At 44.1% G+C, this 13,670-nt stretch overlaps 1 protein-coding gene across 1 annotated transcript in view; it reads left to right on the top strand.

Moving 5' to 3' along the window:
- Positions 1-13,670, top strand: part of DNAH8 (dynein axonemal heavy chain 8) — a 1,853,457-nt gene that overhangs the window by 1,195,363 nt on the left and 644,424 nt on the right. The window contains exons 49-51 of the mRNA XM_063918852.1: positions 5,436-5,597; positions 9,044-9,290; positions 9,665-9,906. Of these exons, the coding sequence (XP_063774922.1) occupies positions 5,436-5,597; positions 9,044-9,290; positions 9,665-9,906 (651 nt within the window). The remainder of the gene's footprint in view (positions 1-5,435; positions 5,598-9,043; positions 9,291-9,664; positions 9,907-13,670) is intronic.

Genomic DNA, 13,670 nt, shown 5'->3' with positions numbered 1-13,670 from the left:
GGGCCTTCCTGAAAAGGCGGAGGGGTCTCAACCGGAACAATTTCTGGAATCCTGGCTACTGTCGACATTTGGAAAAGATTTGTTCACCCCGCAGTTTGCTGTAGACAGGGCTCATTGAGTTCCTACTCGTCCTCTCCCACCGGGCGCACAGCCTAGGACATTCATTGCCAAAATTCTTCACTTTAAGGACAGGGATACTATTCTGCGACTTGCTAGGATTAAAGGCCCGCTGGAGCACGGTGGTCAGAGGGTGGCTGTGTTTCAGGACTTTTCGGCTGAAGTCCAGAAATCTCGCTCGCAATTTACTCAGGTTAAGCAGCGGCTTCGTGCTCTTCAGCTCCAATACTCTATGCTGTATCCTGCACGACTTCGGGTGGTGTTCGGTAATCGTACACATTTCTTCGATAATCCGAGAGAAGCATCTGCCTGGATTGATCTACAACCTCCACTTCCTGCGAGTCCACCCTGAGGGACTTTTGTACTTCTATATGTGTTTTTTTTTTAATGTTGCGTTTTTCTGAGAAAGTCTTCTTTTTGCCAGGGCTGGTGAATGCTTGGCATGGGCAAGTTCCTTTTGATGATAGGCTGGGGACTTCATGTCCTCAAGGTTATGGGGTTTAGTTGCCCCACAGATAGTTTATTTTGAGTTTATTGATTTTCTTCTAGAGTCAATCTAATGTTTGGGAATAGGTGTACCTATGTTTGGGTTGGTATGCGGGGAGGGGGCGGATGGGTTTTGTTATTTTTCTTACCCATGTTTTTTGTATTTTCCTATGTGGTTTTCTTGTGCTACTTTGTTCTGAAAGTGCTGGATCATGGTTACTTTATTTTTGTGTGGGGGATGGCTGGTACCGTGCTGGAGTGCAGTTGGCTTACTGTTGCCATACTCGAATACTATGTACTACTATGGTGAACATTTTCTCATGGAACGTTAGAGGCCTTAATGATAAGGTTAAACGTTCCCTAGTGTTAAAGTATATTAAGTCTCAAAATCCTGGATTGGTTTGTTTTATGGAGACACATCTTATTGGTAGTCGAGTTCTTTCACTTAAAAAGCCTTGGGTGGGGTGGGCGTTTCACTCCACTTTCCATTCTAATTCCAGGGGTGTTTCACTGTTAATCCATAAAAGTTTGCATTTCGTCTGTACTAAGGTCCAAATTGATCCACTGGGATGCTATGTTTTTATAGCTGGCACTATACACGGCTCCGCATTTGTGTTACTTGCTATATATATTCCTCCTCCTTATAACTCTGAAATTTTGGTGAAGGCATGTGCCTTCATGCAGGAATTTCCCTCCGCCCCGGCTATATGTATTGGTGATTTTAATGCTGTTTTGGATGAAGCTGCTGATAGATGGAGGCCTGTTACCCAACATGTGGCTCCTAGACCCACTGCCTTTGCCCGTCTGATTTCTGAATTTGGCCTAGTGGATATCTGGCGCTTGCGTAACCCCACAGACAGTTGTTTTTCCTGTTTCTCAGGCTCATATGGGGTATTTTCCCATATTGATATGGCGCTGCTTACGCGTTCCCTACTCCCCTGTGTTTCCTCGGTGAGATACTTATCATGTGGGATTTCTGATCACTCCCCTATATTGTTATCTATAGGTTTTGATATACCCAGGGGGGCATCATTCTGGAAGTTTAATCCTTTCTGGCTGACCCAGATAGGTGCAGCCTCCGAACTAATTGCGCTCTGGGAGGAGTTTTTTGCTATAAATCTTATTTGTGATAATGCTTTATAGATATGGGATGCTTATAAGGCTTTTCTTCGGGGTTCATTAATATCCAGAGTTGCCCAGCTAAAGAGATATCTAGTAGACGGCTTGAGGGGGAGCTGGAGAGGAGGAGTGCGGAGCTTGAACAGACCTATTTGCGTAGTGGCCTCGCCGCGGATCGGGTGGAATGGCTGATTGTCCATAAGCAGTTGACGGACCTACTCCTTGATAAATCCAAGAGGAGTTTGCTTTTCCGAGATCATGATTTTTATATTCAGGGAGATCGTTCGGGAAGGTTTTTGGCCTACCTGGCAAGGCAGGAGTTGCCCCCCGTCACTGTGCATAGCATCAGGGGTGTGTCTGGTGTTGTATGCACTGACACCCCTTCTATAGCTTCTAGTTTCTACACACACTTTTCAGATGTTTATAGATCCAAGGTGCAGTATACGTACTCAGCATTGTCTAATTATTTTTTAAAAATAGAGGTTCCTTCCTTAAGTCCTGAGTCACAAATTTTTTTGGATGCCCCCTTTACGTTAGAGGAGATTAAAACTGCCATTATGTCTTTTCCCAATAACAAGGCCCCAGGGGTTGTTGGTCTCCCTATCGAACTGTATAAAACCCATTTGGATTTTTTTGCCCCTAAACTTCTGTTGCTTTTTGAATTGTTGTTACAGGGTGGCATTCTTCCCCCATCTATGGCGGAGGCACTGGTGGTACTAATACCGAAACCGGGTAAAGATCCCCTTCTTTTAGACTCGTACCGTCCTATCTCCCTATTGTCAACTGACATAAAAATTCTTGCCAAACTGTTAGTGCTCCAACTTAATACTGTGGTCCTGGAGCTAGTACATTGTGATCAAACTGGCTTTATGCCGGGCAGATCTACCACCATCAATCTCAGATGATTATTTACGTATATGCAGTTAGCGGGGGATGATTTGGACGGTGCGATTGTGGTTTCTCTCGATGCTGCCCGTGCTTTTGATTCCGTAGAATGGGTTTATCTCTGGGAGTTCCTTGCCAGATTTGGGGTAGGCCCGACCTTTTTGTCCTGGGTAAAACTCTTATATCCCTGTCCAGCTGCGAGAGTAGTGGTTAATGGTTTTACTACTGAATCTTTTCTGTTGCAGAGGGGTACTCGACAGGGGTGTTCTCTGTCCCCCCTGCTTTTTGCTCTTGCTGTGGAACCCTTGGCCTGCGCAGTTAGAGCCGCAGCGGATATAGCGGGGCTCTGGGTTGCTGGCCAGGAGGAAAAAATTGTGTTGTATGCAGACGACATGATCCTATTTTTAAAAGATGTATCCCCCTCATTGCCTGCCCTTTTGGAATTGCTACGGGAATTTGTTTTTTTTTCCGGGTATTTGTATTAACTGGAGCAAATCTGTGGTGTTCCCATTAAGTCCCTCTACTTTACCCCCACCTTCTTATGACCTTCCCCTCCAGTGGTGCACTCAATTAAATACCTTGGTATTCAAATCTCTCATTGCCCTAAGGATTTTGTTACCCTGAATTTGACCCCTCAAATTGATAATCTACGTATGAAGGCACGCATCTAGCAGAAACTCCCTTTAATTGTGACGGGCCGTGTAAATATTATCAAAATGATTATTCAACCCAAATTTCTTTATGTACTACAGAATTCACCGGATTATATCCCTGCCTCACAATTTTCGTTGATTTCCCGATATATTACTTCCTTTATCTGGGGTGCTAAGCGGGCACGTATTGCATGTAAAACACTTAGTAGACCCAGAGCTGAGGGTGGTTTGGCCTTACCGGATTTACGGTTATATTATTTGGCTGCCCAATTTGTACAACTTTATGAATGGGTCACTCCTGGGGATTATGGGAGCCTTCCAGTGGCTCTTTTAGACAGGGCTGGCCACTCCTTTTCTCCGTTGCAGTTTTTATTAGCTAATACTCCACTGACCTGTATGGCTGGCGGCTGAGAAGCTGCTGGGAGATCCCACGGTAGACCCCTGCTCTCCACTTTGGAATAATAGAAATTTCTCCGAACTCTTTACAATGGATGGTGGTTCGATTTTGACTTTATATGAGGTGACTGCAGTGGGGCAACTTTATCAGGATGGGATACTCCACAGTTATGAGTATCTATCCACTACATATGGTATCCCTAGACAGTGTTTTTTTCGTTATCTACAGCTCAGGCATGCTCTGACGGCACAGTGGCGGGGCTCTGCTCCACAACTTTCTGAATCCCCAGTTCATAAATTAATTCGTACTCTGCCTTCTCATGGAAGGGTTTCTGCTTTGTACTCCTCACTTCTCTCCTCCTGTGGATTGGATGGGCTGCCCACCCTCAAGGCTAAATGGATGCATGATTTAGGTGAAATTGGTGAGGAGGATTGGAATCATATATTGGCCTCCCCGCGTGTGGCCTCGGTGAGTGCTAGATTCCAGCAAATACAGCTTTATATTTTACATAGGGTCTACTGGACTCCTTCTCGTCTGTGTAATTTTGGAGGCTTGACCTCTGATGAATGCCCAAAATGTTCTGCTCCAGCTGCTGGGTTCTGGCACTTGCTCTGGCGATGCCCGCGGGTGTATGCCTTTTGGGAGGATGTCACGACATCTGTAGTCCGTACAGGTTTCGGATCCCGTTGTTGACGCCGCGTATTTGTATATTTGGTCTTGATTTGAGGGACTGCCTCCCTCTTCACTCCTGCCTCTATGTGAATATTGTTCTGGCATTGGCCCGGGTGTGTATCGCTCGCACCTGGATGGCTCGTGCTCCTCCGTCATCTGCTGAATGGGTTGCCCTTGTAAACTCCACCCTTTCCCATGAACGTTTTATGTACACTAAACGTAATTCTCTATTGAAATTTGATAAGATTTGGGCTCTTTGGAGGAACTCCCCATACTCTATTGACCCTCTGCCTTAAATAATGAGTATGTGTGTCGGTGGCAGTGGTGTACTGCTTCGGGTACGGCCCGGCTCGCCTTCCTTTATTCTTTTCTTATGTATTCTAGCACGATACTTGATCCTTATCTCCATTCTTCTATGTCTGTTTTAATATGTTCTGAGGAGTTGATGTGACTGTGTCCTATATCCACATAATGCAATTAATGTGTAGATGAACTACTTGCAAAGCACAAATTTGATTTTGTTAATGTTATTAGAATTTTTTTTTGTTATAATGTTCTTTTATGTTTTTTTTTTCTTGTTTTTTCTCTTGCAAAACAATAAAAATACTTGATTTAAAAAAAAAAAATGCAGCAGATAAAGTGTTCCATCACTTCTAGTTTAATATGCATTGGAGGTAAATACACTTTTTAAGGATCCACTAAATGGGTATTCAACACATTGTTCTGCCCAGGAAAAAGATTCACGTTTAGGCCATTGTTTTCTAATGTCTGTGTGTGTACAGGCCATAAAGAACACTAAAATATGAAAAAAGAAAAGTAACTGTCACAAACACACTATGCCTGATGGAAACATTCTATTCACATATTTGAATTCAGAATTTAAAACTGCACTACAGTCACTATTCAGTTCTCTCGGAATAAAATCATGTTGCCCAGTATAATAATAATTTAATCTATTTGGTGTGTTTTAGAAAACGTTGAATTTGTTTTTAGAATTGTATCCACTAAGAGCTGATCTCATAAATACTGTACTTCGGTTGCTTAGGAATGTTACTCACTGTGATGAGCTGGTAATAAATACATTTTGTTTATTCCTTTTCACTTAGATTGATGAAGATGAACCACTTTTCCTTAGTCTAATCAGTGATCTTTTCCCTGGGACTCGGTTAGATAGCAATATATATAATGAGCTCCAAAAGGCTGTTTCCAATCAGGTGGAAATATTGGGTCTAGTAAATCACCCACCATGGAATCTTAAACTTATACAGGTGTAGTAATACGTTCTTTTTTAAGCAGTTGTTAAAACAATACTAATTGCTTTTAATAATCCCTAAGAACTGACACATTGGTCCACGAGAACTAAAAATACATCACACAGACACAACATAAAGCCTCTTCCACAATGGAGCAGTTTAATAAGTGGAATATAGCACAATGGATTCTAGTTGCTAAGCTGTGGACGGAGATAAAGGGGTGTATTCATGAAGCAGTGAAACGTGTGGAGAAGTCAGCCAGTGGAGAAGTTGCCCACGGCAACCAATCAGCTGCTAAGTATAATTTTATAGAAAGCACTTGATAAATGTTACTTAAAAGCTGATTGGTTGCCATGAGCAAATTCTCCACTGGCTCACTTCTTCATTCTTTTCACTGCTTTATGAATAGACCCCAAAGTCCCAACCAACCAGCTTCCTAACTGTCATTTTTCAAACACAGCCTTTGACATGACAGTTAGAAGCTGGTTGGCTGGTACTTTATCTCCGTCCAATGCTTAGTAAATAGACCCCTATATCACTGTACCAAATCTTTTTTATAAAACTTGCATTTTTTTTTTCATTCTGTGGACCATTCAATACATTTTTTAGATGGTGAATTTACATACTTTGCTATTGTTTGCCCTGTCTGTCCTTACAGTACACAATTTATCACCTTCAGCATACTGTACATAAGTCTTGTGAATCTCTTCTTTGTTCTACCTTACTTTTTGTTTTCTTTTGTTTTTTTTCGAAATAAAATGTGTGTTGGATATATTTTAAATAGATTTTCTTAACCAAATGTAATCATAAACATTTTTTTATTTTCTAAGTGTTTTTTGTAAAAATAAATATCAGCCAGTTACTGTAAGTGGTCAGTACCCCATTTACTGTAACTGTCCACAAGTTCATGATAACCCCCTTCCCACTGATTATCCTGTAAATCAAGGTTGACCCACTCAACTAATTCTCTCCCAGATATAGAATGATCCCCCGCGCAAACTCATTCTATTCTAGATCATGTCATTTTGAGGCCGGCTCACCTTTAATACATCACTCTCCAGATGTGAGTGTCTCTCTGTCACAATATAGTACTTACCTTGAAATGATATAGACGATAAGACTCTCAGGTCCAGCTAGGCTTTGGGTGCATGGGCAACAGAACAGGTTTACAGGTTAGCTAGCTCTAGTTGTGTCTGGTGTTGTAGAGCAGGTCAAAGCTTAGTCTTATGAGGTCAGTCTTTGACCATGTCTCAGCAGTCTCAGAAATACGGTATATGAGTGACAGTCTGGCAGAACGCAGATAATCCATTATATGATTATTGCCTGATTACTCAGGACAAGGGAGATACAGGGACACCTGTAATGACTGGACATCTCAGTAGACTAGCAAGGTGGTTCTGTTATTGCCACACACTTGAGTGGTCATTGATCTCCTAGGTGATCTGGCAACCAAAATTTGTTAAGTCCTATTATGATAGATAGATAGATAGATAGATAGATAGATAGATAGATAGATAGATAGATAAAAAAATTAAATGCCGCCATTATTTTTGCTTCCACCATGTCTTTAGGATTCCCAGTGAGTAAAATGGTCTGAAACAGCAAGATGTGATTTACTCTAAGATGTTTATTTAAAGGTGCCCAAACATAATAAGCAAATAAGAGTCAGTTGCAAGATAGTACAAAGCTAAAAAAAAAAAAAATTGAAATTAATAAGACTGCCTACTTCTTGATGAAAGAAAGATCCATGAACAACTCAAACCTAACTCCAAATCAATGACACGTACAAGATACAGTATCCAAGAGCATGGCAAAAGCCTGTAGGCAGGAGGCAAATTACAAAGGGATAAGACAGGGAAACCAACCACAAATACAAGAACAGTTCAGGACTGGGAGCAGGGAAAACCCAGGATGATGATCTCTGCCGGAAAACTAAACCCAACAATGATCATGCAGGGAGTGTAAAATAAGCTGCTGTGTTGAGAGTATTTTAACACTTGAGCTGCTGCAATGCATTTGATAGTCACTGCTGCAGGAGAGATAACAGGACTTACTGTATGTGGGTGCTCTGGACACTCCTCCAGGGGGGGACCTGGATTGCACATCCTATTACTAAATATATCAAGAGGTACTATCATGCTGAGGCTTCTAATACTATGCTGGAGGAAGAGAGATGCAGATGCACACTCTGAGCACTGAGAACACTAATAGTAAAAATAATTTAAATAAACTTTCACAATTAATATGGAGTATAATTTGAAGTTCTTAGCACACATTTGTGCAGATATGCGGGCCCATGTACCGCGGCCAGGTGACTTCATCAGATGGGTCCCTAGAGTTTATTTAAATTATTTTGGGTCCCTTAGAGTTTATTTAAATAATTTTTACTATCTGTGTTTTAGGGCTTAGAGTGTGCATCTGCATTTCTCTTCCTCCAGCACTCCTCTTCTTATACAGAATTGTTAAGAGCATTTAGAGCCTCAGCAATGGTAACATTTTCCTCTTAATCGTTAACTGCACCAATATGTATCCTCACCAGTTTTTGTCAATAACGTTTGCCAATAACTTCACTAACTTCACTACATACTGTAGAAAACTTTGTAGCTTTTGTAAAACTCTTGATGCTGTTGCTCTGCTCATTAGATTACCCATACATTACCTTTCAAAGACTGACAATCGGTACTAAGGTCTACAGCTCCTGCTGGTGTAGTCTAGGATTTTATTGGGGATAGGATCTCTATGTCTCTGTGTGCCTTTCTACCCTGTGGAAGACTGTGTGTATTGTCCCTTCCCCTGTTGGCAGAGGATTGAACAACATGGCACACGGGGCCTAATTCAGATCTGAATCCAGCAGCAAATTTGTTAGCTACAGTAATGGGCAAAACCATGTGCACTGAAGGGGTAGGGGGCAAATATAACATGTGCAGAGTTAGATTTGGGTGGGTTATATTGGTTCTGTACAGATTAAATACTGGCTGCTTTATTTTTACACTGCAATTTAGATTTCAGTTTAGAATGCACGTTATATCAGCCCCCCCCCCCCCCCCCTGCAGTGCACATGGTTTTGCCCAACTGCTAGCAAATTTGCTGCTATGATCAGATCTGATTTAGGCCTACAGACTGGGACAGCGCTCCAAGGAAATTTGTGACTTTAGCCCCATTTCGTGTAGGTTTGTCTAGCAGATTCCTTGTGTGGTGAAACCCCTTGGTGGATTTTTCTGATATTATTGTTGTCATGTGTGTTTTAATATAGAAAATAAAGTACTATTGGACTTGTCCTGTTTTCCTAAGTGATTAATAGTTCATTAGTGATACGAGGTGCTCTCACCTAGCACATAAGGCTTACTGTACTTCAGGCTGACCAGCTAGTGCTCAGACTGTAAAGGAGCTAAATGTAAGCCCAGTATTCTCACATACTCTTAAAACACTGGTTATTAAATGTATTGTGTTTCTCTTCACAGCTGTATGAAATGTCTAAAGTACGTCACGGGCTGATGACACTTGGACCTAGTGGTTCCGGGAAGACCTCGGCTATCAATGTGCTTATGAAAGCCATGACTGAGTGTGGGTCTCCTCACCAGGAGATGCGCATGAACCCAAAGGCTATTACTGCACCGCAGATGTTTGGACGGCTGGATACAGCAAGCAATGATTGGACAGATGGCATATTTACTACACTTTGGAGGAAGTCTTTGAAACACAAAAAGGGTATAAAAGCTCATCACTGCTATTAGCAATGGTGATGTTCTGCTTATGGGAAGTCTTTCTGTAAACTACTGCAGTGTGGACTGAAAGAGCTTATATTACACTTATCTCTTAGCCAGCTTTATACTTATACAGTAGGCTCCAGCTGGAGATGTTCAGGATCACAGCAAAACCTAATACTCCTTTTTCAACTTTGCTACTTGTAAGAACCGTGTGATGCAGAAATGCATAGTCATCCAATAGATCTAGCTTTCCCATGTAATTATATATTGTTTTTTGTGTTGTGAAAAACGTTGAAAATCATTCTGTAGGATGATTACTGTATGCTACTTTTTTCAGTTCTTTACACCATTGAACTCACAGTACACATATTACAGGTGGAAATGTCTGGATTGTTTTGGATGGTCCTGTAGACACCATTTGGATTGAGAACCTGAATTCAGTGCTGGATGACAATAAGATCTTGACATTGGCTAATGGTGACCGCATTCCGATGGCTCCGCACTGCAAGCTGCTGTTTGAAGTACAGAGTATAGAGCATGTGTCTCCTGCTACAGTGTCTCGGATGGGCATGGTCTACTTCAGCTCGTCTACTCTTACCTGGAAACCTATATTAAAGGTACAGTTACAAGTACATTATCAGGAAACACTGTCCCTCACCCTCAGTCACACACAGATATACAAAAGTCACACCGTGTAGCATTTTCAGCAAAAACAAACACACAACACTGACAGAGTTGCACATGACCTGGCAGCTCACTCGCACCAGGCATCTCACGTGGCGTATTGCGGACCCATCTGTAAGATAGAATGTATAACCCTTACCCAATCCTCACTTCATGATGCTTACATATTTATATTTCTGCAGCGGGATACACTGGTATTCCACAGGGAATAACATCGAGGGTGTAGAGTTGGATCTTGATCCGAGGCACCAACAGGCTATAGCTTTGACTGTTCCCATGATGCCCTGCACCACCTCCTCTATACTCCCGCCTCCAGGCACTGGAGGTCAGTTTGTAAGTTGCAGGCAGCTAACAGGGAGGGCTGCGTTAGATAGCCCTGAAAAGAGCTTTTCTAAGAAGAAAGAAGACTTCAAGGGCCGCAGCATAGGCACCTGATGCTATATGTCATTCTGACATATCGTACTGCGGCTCCATCACCTCCCCCAGTGGCGCTGTATACTCCTGCGCTCTGGTTGCCGGGTACTTGCAGCAGAGGCGCTCGGTCTCATCAGGCACACATACCGCCGCTGCTCTCCTGGATCGCGTGGCCGCATGTTAGGGAGAAGGTAAGAGTGTCCTAAAGTCCGTATATTACAGGCTCCATAGTACCCGGTGATGAAGTCCTGCAGAGGGGATAAGGCGCTGAACTTCAGCCCCTCCCCAGGTTCGGCCTGAGCCTCATTTTTTTGGTAAGCGAATATAGATTTTGGCACCCCTCACTTTGAAAATGTGGGAGGAGCTACAACAGGGGTTGGGCATCAATTGGTGCATAAACCTGTAAATTGTGAAAGTTTGGGCTGTGAGGGTGGGTGTTATGTCAATCAATCAATCATAATATATTAAAGTATACAAATACAGAAATATACATTAGTAAGTAATATTCATTAGGAGAGAAAACGGTTGTATATTCCCACAAAAAAACAGAACTATACTAAATATATAGGGAAGGCCACATTGAGTCTACACCCACACAGACTCAATGTGGCCTTCCCTAAACAGGGATGGGACTTCTTCATAGGGAAGGGGCATACCCACAGTTATTCCCCTGTACTTGTGCCCCCAGTAGATGTGCCCCCAGTAGCTGTACCCCCAGCAGCCTTGCCCCCAGTTAATTTTCCCCAGTAGCTGTTCCCCCTGTAGAAGTGCCCCCTGTAGTTATGCCACTTGTAGCTGTGCCCCCAGTAGCAGTGCCCCCTATAGTAGTGTCCCTTGTAGCTGTGCCCCCAGTTGATTCCTGTAGCAGTGCCCCCAGTATGTGCCCCCTGTAGTTGTGCCCCCTGTACATTTGCCCCCAGTAGATGTGCCCCCTGTAGCTGTGCCCCCAGTTAATTTTCCCCCAATAGCTGTCCCCCCTGTAGTTGTGCCCCGTGTAGCTGTGCCCCTTGTAGCAGTGCCCCCTGTAGTAGTGCCATCAGTAGCTGTGCCCCCAGTTGATTTGCCCCCAGTAGCAGTGCCCCCTTTAGTAGTGCCCCCAGTATTTGCCCCCTGTAGATTTGCCCCCAGTAGCTGTGCCCCCTGTAGTAGTGCCCCCAGCAGCTGTGCTCCCAGTAGCAGTGTCCCCTGTATGTGCCACCTGTAGCAGCGCCGCTTTGAAACCCTAAAAAACAAAAACAAACAAGAACCAATACTTACCAGCCTCGCTCCTGCTTCCGGACCGCTGCCTCTGCTGCTGCTGTCTCCGGGCGTCAGCTCCTCTCTATGGGAGAGACGTCATGACGTCTCTTCCATAGCAGCAGCGCACTGACACTAGGGGTCAATTTTGACCTCTAGCGTCAGTCAGTGACGCCGGTTGCAGCGGGTGCACATGGCGCCCGCTGCAGCCGGGGAGCAGGGAGGAAAGGAGGGTGGATTAGTAGCGGCTCTTGCCACGGCGGCGGCGCCTTCGTAGAAGCGGCACCCCGGGCAAAAAGCCTGCTTGCCCATGGCAAGAGCCGCTACTGTATGCATATGCTACTAACAAAGCCAGATACACATAAAATACATTGCAATTGCCCACTGGTTTATATTTGTGCTGAGGGCTCAAGAAAGCCAAGAAAGGAGCTATATGCAGCCAGGGCCAGACTGGGGCTCAAAAGCATCTAGCTCCTCGCACAGACTCCTATCCCACAATGGGAGTGAGAGAGAAAGGAGGAATAGGGAAAGATGAGAGAGAGCAGGAATAGGGGAAACAAGAGAGTGAAAGGAAGAATATTAAGAGATGGGAGAGAGAGGAGGAAAATGGCAAGAGTAGGAATAGGGGGAGAGGGGGGAGAGAGGAGGAATAGAGGGTCATGGCAGAGAGAGGAGGAATAGGGGGAGACGTGAGAAAAAGAAGGTATAGGGAGAAATGGAAAAGAGAGGAGGAATACAGGGAAACATGAGAAAGAAAGTAGGAATTCGGAGAGATGGGAGAGAGATGAGGAATATGGAGAGCGGAGATATAGGGTAGACAGGAGATAGAGAGGAAGAATACAGGGAGATGGCATAGAGAGAGGAGGAATAGAGGGCGCCAGGAGAGAGAGGAGGAATAGGGGAGATGGCAGAGGGAGAGAGAGGAGGAGGAATATGGAGAGAAGAGAAATAGGGGACGCAGGAGAGAGAGAGAGGAAGAATACAGGGAGATGGCATAGAGAGAGGAGGAATAGAGGGCGCCAGGAGAGAGAGGAGGAATAGGAGAGATGGCAGAGAGAGAGAGAGGAGGAGGAATATGGAGAGAAGAGAAATAGGGGACACAGGAGAGAGAGAGAGGAAGAATAGAGGGAGATGGAAGGGAGAGAGGAGGAATAGAGGGAGCCGGGAGAGAGAGGAGGAATAGGGGAGATGGCAGAGAGAGAGAGAGAGAGGAGGAATATGGAGAGAGGAGAGAGAGGAAGAATAGAGGGAGATGGCAGAGAGAGAGAAGAGGAAAAGAGGGAGTTAGGAGAGAGGAGGAATAGGGGGAGATGGCAGAGAGAGGAGGAATAGGGGAAGATGGCAGAGAGAGAGAGGAGGAGGAATAGGGGAAGATGGGTAAGAGAGAGAGGAGGAATAGAGGGAAATGGCAGAGGGACATGTGGAAAGGAATTGGGGAAATGGCAAAGAGATAGAGATAAGTAACTTATGCAGAGCAGGAGAAGGCAGCAAGATATTTACCTCGCTGTAGTGTATTCCTGGCTTCAGATGCTTCCTTTGGCCGTCGGTGGTCTCTGCAGTAACTATATGTCCAGCAACACCTAGACCAGGGTTCACGGTCATGATTGGTGATAGAATAAGGAAGAGAAGGTTGTTTGAGGGAATCAAAATCAGAGATGAGGGGAAATATAGAAGTCAGGGATGGAGGGGGGTATATGGAAAATAAGATTGTCAGAAAGAGCTATGGTCAGGGATAGAAAGGGGGTGTATAGGGAAGATAAGGTTGTCTGAGGGAGTGACAGTAAGGAATGGGGGTATAGGGAAGATGAAGTTGTCAGTGATGGGAGGTATTGGAAAGCTAAAGTTGTCGGACAAAGGCACGATCAGGGATGGGGAGATTTAGGTAAGATAAGGTTGTCAGAAGGAGGTATGATCAGGATTGAGGTCAATAGGGAAAATAAGGCTGTCAGAGGGAGTGAATATATATGGGATGAGGGGAATAGGGAAGATGAAGTTTTCATTATGGCAGTCAGAGCTCCTCCTATGAGTAATTACATCTAACTATGCA

This window comes from Pseudophryne corroboree, chromosome 4, assembly GCF_028390025.1.
Source record: "Pseudophryne corroboree isolate aPseCor3 chromosome 4, aPseCor3.hap2, whole genome shotgun sequence".
NCBI classification, from domain to species: Eukaryota; Metazoa; Chordata; class Amphibia; order Anura; family Myobatrachidae; genus Pseudophryne; species Pseudophryne corroboree.
This window is presented reverse-complemented; position numbering and strand designations above follow the sequence as displayed.